A 10052-nucleotide genomic window follows, 5' to 3' on the forward strand; every position below is an offset into this window, starting at 1 on the left:
TGAAATAGTTCACAAATGAACAATAGTTAGAAAATTGCGAAAAGCAAGTTCTGTTTGAGTAGAGAAAGCTAAGCTTTACAATACTAAGACTCACCTTTTTCATAGCCCCTGTCTGATGGTATTGGGTCAGGCCTCAACACAATTCTCTCACCATAAGACATCCGCTCAACAGTGGCTCCGGGCTCTGAAACATTGAGTGTTAATGTCACCAACTAGGTCCTGAAACTTACCCTGTTTTGTCTGTTTAAAATGATCAAATGTGTTCATCTTACTGCACATACCATGCCCATGCCCGTAATCCACAGTCTTTGGAATCATTGAAGGTTTGGGAAGAGATTGCTGGTAGTCTGTGGCAGCAGGCGTTGTATCCCAAGACACAGGGTTGGTTACAGCAGTCTGTGCTGCTGCAGTCATGCCCTAAGGATGCAGATTAAATATATTGATTAATAGTTACATGCAATGAATTTGTGAAAATGTATGAAAAAATGAAATTTGTAAAAGTCTCCCTAGTGTCCTCCAACATAACCAGCAATCGTGTTGTGCAATGCACTCTCATTAACTGGGATTAAATAGTGTTAGTAAATATTACCATCAGAACGCTCCTGACGTCTGGTGGGATCTCCAAACCAAGAAGACCAGCAGGGAGCTCAGACAGGATGTCAGTTGGTACAGGCGGAGGTTCGGTACCCGGTGTCTTCCCCTCCTGCAACTCCCTGTAGACGAAAAAAAGAACGAAAGTTGAGTTTACCTAAAAGTTCCCCAAAATCCATTTGACCATAAAGTAAAGTAGGTAATATGCTAGCAAAATGGCAAAGCTGCAGCTAAAATAATCCGTTAAAATATCAATTGTTGTTCGTGCTCTTCTACGCTGTGACAAGAGTATATAGATGAAGCAGCAAGTTGTTCAATTTGACTCATTTACTCTGGCTCTCTACACTTCATACGGTTACTGCGCCACAGTTGTTTCTGTAAAACCTCGACTCAATGAGTCCACGACTTGCCATGAATTGATTTAGTTTATATGGAATTAAGCTTGCTACAACAGACGCAATGGCAACGGTATACATAAAAATGGATGCAGCTCTTACCATCCCGCTACGTTCATTTAAATGGGAATGTCAGTTCTACTCTTCTATTTCTATGGGTGGATATTTCCACACCTGAGCAATTACTTACAACACTGCACTCTGCATGGCTAGATTCCATTGTGGATAAGTCAGAATGTGTGAACCTAAAATAATGATGCATTAATCAATTAATTACCTTATAAGTTTAAGCTCCTGAGCAGCTTTCAAGATGATCTCATGCTGACGTTGGGAGAGCGCAAGCACATTCGCCCCACTTGCTCCTTGGGATGCCGGATCAACTGAGCTCTCTGGCAAGTTTGTGACAGCTGAAGCAGCAGATAAAGGTGGACGTATATCCAACGGAGGCTCTTCATAGCGACCTCTGCGAACCTCATAGTCAGCGGGATACCCTCTCTCTGATGGTGGCGGAAGTCTTGAAGGCCTATCCCACTCTGAAGGTGCTGCGGGTGGTGGGTACGATGGTTCTTCCTGCCGGTACGGTGGCTCAGCCCCATACTCCCGAATTCTAAGTTCTCCTCTTCCCCGATCATGTTCACCATGAGGATATGGCTTACCTCTTTCTCTTTCCTCTGGCCAATGGCCATCTCTGTAAGGCTGTGATGGTGGCATGCGAGGGGGATAGTCCCTCTCAGGAGGAGCACGGTCTCCGTCCCATTCAGATTCATAGTACTTGGCGTCATGCCCACTGTCATCAGGACGATAGTCCTGTGGTGGCCGCCAGTGATGACCATATTCCCCATGACCATAATCTTCAACAAAACCCTCATTATGTCTCTCTTCATATTCCTCATGTGTTGGACCTGGCCGCCACATGCCTCTTGCCATCCCTCGACCCATAGGTCTCCTCCTCATTCCTCCCGAATCAATCATCTCATGTGGAGGCATAGGAGGGCCTCTGCCATGTGGCGCTTGCCACCCTAACTCATTCCCTTCATTGTACGATGGCTCCTCCATAGGATCCATCGTTTCGTGAGGTAGTGGTGGCCCATGACGCCTGCTTATTCCTGCGTCAGAATGCATCGGATGGCTATGAGGATCATGTCCATGGTGCATTGGATCCATTTCATTATCATCAATGTCCATTCCATGGCCTAATTGTTCATGATCCATTGGCCCATGTGCTGGATGAGGGGGGTGTCCTCGTCCTTGGTGCATAAAACCAGGATGACCACGTGGGGGATGACCCCGGCCAGGTGGAAACGGGGGTCTCATGCCTCTCATTGGAGGTCTCATTTCTCCCCAGTAAGGATCCCCTTCCTCCGAGTACTCTGCTGACTCAGGTTCTTCCCAGTGCCTGTCCATTGGTCCTCCTCTTCCCATAGGAGGCCCCCCTCTGCCCATAGGCGGTCCTCCTCTGCCCATAGGCGGTCCTCCTCTACCCATATGAGGCCCCCCTCTGCCCATATGTGGTCCCCCTCTGCCCATATGTGGTCCCCCTCTGCCCATATGTGGTCCCCCTCTGCCCATAAGGGGCCCCCCTCTGCCCATAAGGGGCCCCCCTCTGCCCATGGGGGGTCCTCCTAATGGCTCTTCATAATACTCTTCCTCTGTTGAGAAGTGATGTCCGCCTGGCATCCACATTTCTTCAGGGGGTTCCTCTAATTCCTCACCATCACACTGCTCGTATGAAGAATCTTGCCACTGATATTCTTCCTGCTCTTCAGGTACATCCACATTCTCTTCAGGTGGCATGTAGTTATAAGACATTTCTCCCATTCCCTCCCCAAGTGGTACAGTGTTCGGTCCCCTGAACTCTCCAGGACCCCTCTGCCCACGTCCTCGTCCATGCACTTGAACAGGTACTGGGGGCTGACCACGTCCACTCCCTGGGGGAAGCCTTGGAGGATCTGGTCTCGACTGCATATGGCCAGATGCTTGCGGCTCCTTTTGGATTCCAGGGGGCTTTGGAACCAGTGGGGGTTTGTTGTTTGTCATTGGTCCATCTGGTTTGAGAGGATTTTGTGCACTACTAGAAGGAGTAGTTACAGAAGGGATGCTGTTTCCAGGTTTGAGTTTTTTGTCATTGTCAGAAGCATTACTGTTATCTAATTCCTGTTTTTTGTTTTGAGGAATGGGGTCATTTTGGACAAAAAAGCCCTCTGTTCCAAGCAAGTTGTCATCTGTCAAATCCTCAGCATTGGCATTATCAGCTGGTTTCGACTCAACTTTTTCTTTTTCGGACTGAGGCGGTCCAGCTGACTTTCCAGAAGTCTTGGAATCCATACTGGCAGGTTGTTTAGTAGCTGGTTGGGCATTAGGTTGGGAACCTTGTTGTTGTTTCTGCTGAGGTACAGGTGGCCGTTCAAAAAGAGTTGGGGGGTCAGGGAGCCTTGGGGCCTGCTCAAACCTAGGCTGTTGTCCAAATCGAGGTTGGGCAAATCTGGGGGGACCATCAAAACGCTGCCGTGATTGGTCAAATCTGGGGGGACCATCAAAGTGCTGCCGTGGTTGGTCAAATCTGGGGGGACCATCAAAGCGCTGCCGTGGTTGGTCAAATCTGGGGGGACCATCAAAGCGCTGCCGTGGTTGGTCAAATCTGGGGGGACCATCAAAGCGCTGCCGTGGTTGGTCAAATCTGGAGGGACCATCAAAGCGCTGCTGTGGTTGATTGAACCTTGGGGGAGCGTCAAAGTGCTGTTGTGGTTGGTCAAATCTTGGAGGACCATCAAAACCTTGCTGTGGCTTTTCAAATCTTGGAGGACCATCAAAACTTTGCTGTGGCTGGTCAAATCTAGGGTTGCTTCCGCTGGGACCAACAGGACTAGAGAAATTGTAAAAAAAACAACAACATTATTATTAATATTAATAACATTATTAATAAGAAAGATTTCTATTGGCGTCCCAGTGACAGGCTATCAATATAAAACAATACATATTAATTGTAAACATGAGGTACTGTAATAACCAACCTAAATTAAAATACTTTTATGAAACATTTTCCATTTTGTTTTAATTTCATTAAGCTACTACAAGGAACTTTCATTTAGTGTTCATTTTGGCAGTCCATGTTTAGACAAAGGCTGTAGTGTTTCCGAGATACCCTTTAGGAAACCTCCCATTTTACTGCAGCAGGGTCAGACAGTCTGCCCTGTGCAGTCCAGGTTCTACTTGACCCGTGCCCCCCTTCCCTCCAGCAGGCCTAGCGATACGGCCTGGGCCTTCAGCAGTGTTGTGTCGGTGTGGGCTTCCAGTGGGGAATGGCAAAGCAGCGAGGCAAAGCTCTGCTCCTGGCTGGAGGTGGAGCCACCGCTGCTGCTGGGTTTCAAAGCTCCCCACCTCCTGCCGGAGCTTCAACTGCTGGTCGAAGGCGGCCCTGCTGGAGTCCGAGTTTAAGGAGTTTCTGGTGAACCTACGTAACCTGTAAATCGTTTTGTCTAATTTTGTGGGGTATTGTACCCAATGACAGGCATAAAGAATAAGTATAACTACTCAAAAGTTCCTTGTAGTAACTTTAAATAAAACCCTAATCACAGTCATACAAAAACACCCGACTGACCGTGGACCTCTGACACTGTTGATGCTTGGTGGCTGAATGGTGGGGGGACCTGGGGGTCTGACTCCTATGCTAGAAGGGGCCGCTCCTCTCACAGGGGGTCCAGCAGGTGATTCTGAATGTGTCCCAAAGCCAGCGGGCCGTGGACCTTGAGCGTTGGGTCCAACGCCAAGTGGGGAATGCTGCATAGCCGGCTGCTGCTGCTGCTGCATGTCTTGTCCAGGGTACTGGCCAAATTGTCCCATCATACCACTACTGCACTGGCTTGAGGCGAATGGCACCATGGCAGTGAGAGTGGCCACCCTTTCTTGAAGGTGGGCATTGGTGGCGTTCATCTGCTCCTGCCACTGCTTCCATTGGCGCTCATAGTCCTGCAATTGGTCTTTGTGGGGATAGATCTTGAACCGCTCATACCACAGGACGAAAGAGAGATCCCAGTCTTGGAATAGAGGGGTGAACTGCTGCTGTTGCATTTCATAGTGCCTCAGCTGCATTTCAGCAGACATTGACTGCAAAAAAAGGACATTTGGTTTTAGTTAATTATTATACAGGTACATGCAGAACAAAGAAATCACTAATGCTGCGTTCACACCGTCGCGTTGATTTTTTTTACGCGTGTCGAGATTACATACAAAGTCTATGCACAGACGCGATGAGACTGGCGTGCCGCGATTTTACGATGGCGCGTTTTTGCATTGGACGCCGCAAAATCGCCAACGCGCGAGTTGAAATGTTTCAACTTCTGCGACATAATCGCGTGACGCTGTGGCGCCATAGCCTATCAGCGTTGAGTGGCTCCCCCTGTCATCACTGGCTTCCTGCCGTTGTTGAATCAGGAAATAAATCCTGTAGCCGTCTGTGTTCACCCAGAGCTCTACGATACCTCATATCAATAGAGACCGGACCAAACTATGTGTATACATGTGTGTGTGTAAACCATACGGTACAAAGAATGAATAGACGCTGCCGTATTTACGTCTACATGACATTATTGAGTGCTGGTGGAGCTGCTACGATGTTAGCATAGCCTAGCACCGATCCATCAGAGCTCCATTGAGAAGACAAGTAGCCTACAAATCAGTATCATTACGTAGTTATTTCGGAGTCCCTTTTTGTCGGAGAAGACAAGTACAAATCGGCATCATTACGTAGTTATTTCGGAGTCCCTTTTTGTCGGTTTATTTTCCGTTGAATCACAGCCAAATCAGTTCATGTTGTGTTCCACAGCTGTCGTAAACAGCGACCGGTGGCTTGCTAGACACAGTGAATACCGCTCGATACAATCCACGGAGCTCCTCTGAACAATATTATGAACCAGACATGACAGCGTTTAGCATTCCGACGTTTGAGGGACTTCCACAACACGTACAAAGCAGCAATTGTCCTTATTCCTTTCACGGTTGAAAGCGGAAAGAAATGACGGCCAGGTGAACGGCTTCCAGTCGATAAACCACGGCCCCTCTCCGCGCTACACGATTTTGCGGCGTTTGGTGTGAACACGACCGGCAGCGCGTTGGACGCGATGTTGCAGTGCGTCAAAAAATCAACGGGACCGGTGAGAACGCAGCATCAGACATGAAAACATATTGGCCTCCAAGCTGCTGCTGGGGTTACAGATCAGAGTAGTTGCAGCTAAAACTCACTCTAATGTCCCCTTTTGTTTCCACTAAACATACAATGCTTTTCACTTTTGATTTTATATACCGATCATCTTAGGAACAACAAAGTAGCTGTCAAAGCAACTACCATTTACCTACCTGAAGGTTTGCAGGTTGCGGAATCAGCTGTTGGTATTTTTCCAGGATCTGCTGAAGCTTTTCGTGTTGTTGCATGAGAGCCTGGTATTGTAAGCCCGCTCTCTGTTGCTGCACCTTTTGCCACTGCGCTGCTGCAGCCTGTAACTGCTGTAGGCGGGCAGCCTCCTCTGGGTCTTGTGGGACCTCAGGCTTTAAACATAAACAAGATCGGAGCAAGCCATTTCTTTAAAAACCCAAAGATTATTTTTGACATAACTGGGGGCAGGTTGTACTACTGTAAATTACACTGTGCATGTTGGACAATTACAATGAATGTGCTTGAGTACTATGAATTTCACACATTAATGACATGGCAGTTATCTCAGAAATTTGGGTTAATTATCTATAGACCTGATGGTCGTGGAACTTATTGTGTCCGTATATTTAGGGGACGCTCCTAAATTTTCACACTTTATATTCATGCAAACAATATAAACTATGTTTGGATGCAGCAATAATCTTCTATGTCTGGTACATAGTACAACTGGATTTGGTACATTCTTAAAGGCGGTTGAATACAGTACCTACAAAAACATAAACAAATACCAAAAAAACAAATATTACATAACATTTAATAATTAATAATATTTAACAATTACACAATATTACAAAAAGTAAAAATGATTAACGCAATGTCAATTAATTCATTGCACACAAAAAAAAATTTTATCCTGGGATTAGGTTACTGTAAATTCTAAACTTAAATTAAAAATATGAGTATTTTTCCCCAATCTAGGCTTCCTGAATGGTTCAAAAGCACAGGAATAGATCTGGTGCTTTTGTTGACGTTCATTCATGACTCAGTACCAGTAGAGATACCTCCATGATGAATCCGATAAATCAATAAAGATGAAAAAACTTTTCAGTTTTACATGGACATTAAAGAATAGATATAATAAAATATGTTGAGAGTAATGGATATTTTGTCACAACAGTTTGACGGAAACAATTCAGCCCTATTCCACAACTAAACAGCAAACTAATCACACAAGTGTTGACCGTTTGTTGTTGACATTGCGTTTAAACAGTTAACAAGACCGATTCATTTTAAAATGCCAACAAAATTACAATCGCTCACCACAAGAATCACAGCCCAATGCAGAATATTTGTCACAAGCCTGCATCACAGCCTTTGTGTACACACTATTTATTTATTTAAAAGGGACCATGTACAGTTTAAACATGAATGTCACCATTCGATGCACTGTACCAGACTGTAGCTTTTAAGCTAATTTGCATCTGCACTCCCTTGGCAGGTCAACAAGGACAAGACAATAACACAGTAAAAGGAAAAGACATAATACAAAGATATACCATAAAGAACATACAAGACACCAAATACAACGCTACACACAAATAGCACATCACAAATTGGTGTTTGTCAATAAAATCAAGTCAGAAAAGACCACAATAATTGAGGTCAGTGTGTGCAGCTTTTAAAATACTTTTTAAGTTAGATTTAAAAGTGCTAATAGAACAGCAGCTCCTCACACCTTCTGTCTTCGCCCTTGTCAAAACCTGGCACCTACATTACCCACAATACAATTTGACCACCAACAATCTGGGTGCTAGCCTCAAGCAGATGAGGAGCGGACGACACAGGTCTCGTAAACTTACAAGCAACGCTGATTCATTTGATAGAGGGGGACTAATATTTTCATGAATCAAGGAGATCGATAACCGATATTCGGAACAGAAATACAGTTGGTTGAGTAAAATACTCCCAGACTGCACTTCTAGACCTTTTCTTTAGTGCATCCATCAAGAGAGAGAGAGGGGAAAAGAGAAAGAGGGAACAAGGGACGTTACCAGCGGAAACACTGTGTCCACACCTCTGTAACATAGTAGTAGTGCTTACCCCTGCCTCGTCCGGTGGTGGAGGTGGTGCTGGGGGCGGTGCTGGGGGCTCCTCTTTTGGAGGGGGCGGAGGTGGTGCGCCTTTTTGTGGTTCTGATGGAGGAGGAGGAACCGCTTTGGGTGGTGGTGGCAAAGGACCGTCACCCTCATTCTTATTCTGTTTGGCTTTCTCTTGCTTCAACTTTTGTAGGTTTTGAAGATGTTGTTTGTACCACCGTTGCTGTTGCTCCTGTGTGAAACAAGGACATCTGTCAGACGAAGCACACGAGTAACCGTGTTCTCACTTGCACGATGCAAGTGTTTGGGGAATCTCGCCTTCCTTGTAATACCTGGCCATTCCTAGATCAATGTGACACGATAATAGGATTGCAGTTAACAATGTTATTTCAGTGGCCTGCAACAAACAGTGGCTGATAAAAGTTGATTCTGATTCACATTTATTTTAAACTAAATCCTTGAACTGTACCTTAAACATACCAGTGATTAAATGTTCTTTTACCTGCTCATAGTTAACTTTTCTGAAAACATAACAAAAAATACATAGTCAACCAAATGGGTCAACATTCATTTCTGATTAACATTACTTAGGATAGTTTGTTTTAATTCTTAAAGCTAAAATTTGTAAATTACCTGAATGTTATTACTAAGTAATAATTAGTGTAATCTCAGGGTGTGCATATGTATGACATCCAAGATTTTGGACAATTTCTTGCATTACTGTCCATCACAGCACAACAGATTAGTCTTTGATCAGAAATACCAAAACGTGTCCAAACTCCAATCAATATTTATATATAAAATGTACAACAGCACAAACAGATACAATACCTGCAAAAGTGAGGAATTGTCTTCTTCTTTCGTGGATACATCTTTCGTGTTGGCCTCTTGGGCTTTGGGAGCACTTGTGTTCTCTGGTGGTTTGGATGAGGGGGGCTCTGGAGGAGGAGGAACAGATTGGGGATCGTTGGGGTGCGGTTGCGTTGGAGGGGGAGGAGGCGGTGGGTGACCCGTGTGAGGAGCAGGTGGACCTCTGGTCGGCTGAGAAGGAGTCTCGTCTTTTTGAAAGTACGACTGAGCCGCAGCACCGCTGTCTGCATGTCCTGCTCCTTCTGAATGCCATGTTGATCCCTGATATCCACCCGACTGTCCACCACCGCCGCCACCTCCACCACCGTACGCATTAGTACTATTGCCGTGGTGCAACACAGACTGGAGCTGTGTCTGGTGCAGCATCTGCAGCTGCTGCATCTGCTGTCGGTGTTGCTCCTGCAGACTGGAGAACATCGAGCCGCCGGATGAGGGGTCGAAGCCGCCGAACCCTGGTGCTGGTCCGGCGTGTCCGCCACTCGGAGGCGGCCTGTGGGGCCCAGCTCCAGCTCCTCCAAAGTTTTGCGACTGGGGTGCCCCATAATTCCCCCAGGAAGGATACATTGTCTAAAAAAAAGCGAGGCTGTGTCCACGGCCTTTGTGCTTAAATACAGCCTGGCCTGAGTAGCTAGCAGCTAACAGCTAACGTTAACCTACCTTGTTAGCTAACGTTACATTTTCATTGCCCAACGGTGCCAGGCCGCATGAAACAAAGAGTATAAACACCAACTCTGAAGCAGGAAACGGTTATCCGTCAGATAAAGAAACGTGCACGTCTAGCCCACGGGTGTATAAAGAGAACTAGTGTTGTGAAAATAAAGCTACAAAAACGTTTCGAGACGGGGATATCGTTGAACGTGTGTTGCTGATGCTACAGCGCAATGCACTCAATGATGACGGAAAGACGTCACTAGTCATCAGGCGACCACTTCCGGTAGTGGTGAAAATGTT

General features: G+C 46.0%; 1 protein-coding gene across 1 annotated transcript in view; it reads right to left on the reverse strand.

Annotated features, from left to right (window-relative positions):
* The window catches only part of ylpm1 (YLP motif containing 1), a 33525-nt gene extending 23678 nt beyond the window's left edge, over positions 1-9847 (reverse strand). Inside the window, exons 1-8 of the mRNA XM_079291204.1 lie at positions 9063-9847; positions 8236-8463; positions 6339-6527; positions 4585-5090; positions 1264-3849; positions 590-713; positions 282-417; positions 95-184 (exon numbers count right to left, since the gene is read on the reverse strand). Of these exons, the coding sequence (XP_079147330.1) occupies positions 95-184; positions 282-417; positions 590-713; positions 1264-3849; positions 4585-5090; positions 6339-6527; positions 8236-8463; positions 9063-9665 (4462 nt within the window). The 5' untranslated portion in view covers positions 9666-9847. The remainder of the gene's footprint in view (positions 1-94; positions 185-281; positions 418-589; positions 714-1263; positions 3850-4584; positions 5091-6338; positions 6528-8235; positions 8464-9062) is intronic.
* Between the last annotated feature and the right edge of the window lie 205 nt (positions 9848-10052).

This window comes from Melanostigma gelatinosum (genome assembly GCF_949748355.1).
Source record: "Melanostigma gelatinosum genome assembly, chromosome: 19".
In the NCBI taxonomy this organism is placed as follows: domain Eukaryota; kingdom Metazoa; phylum Chordata; class Actinopteri; order Perciformes; family Zoarcidae; genus Melanostigma; species Melanostigma gelatinosum.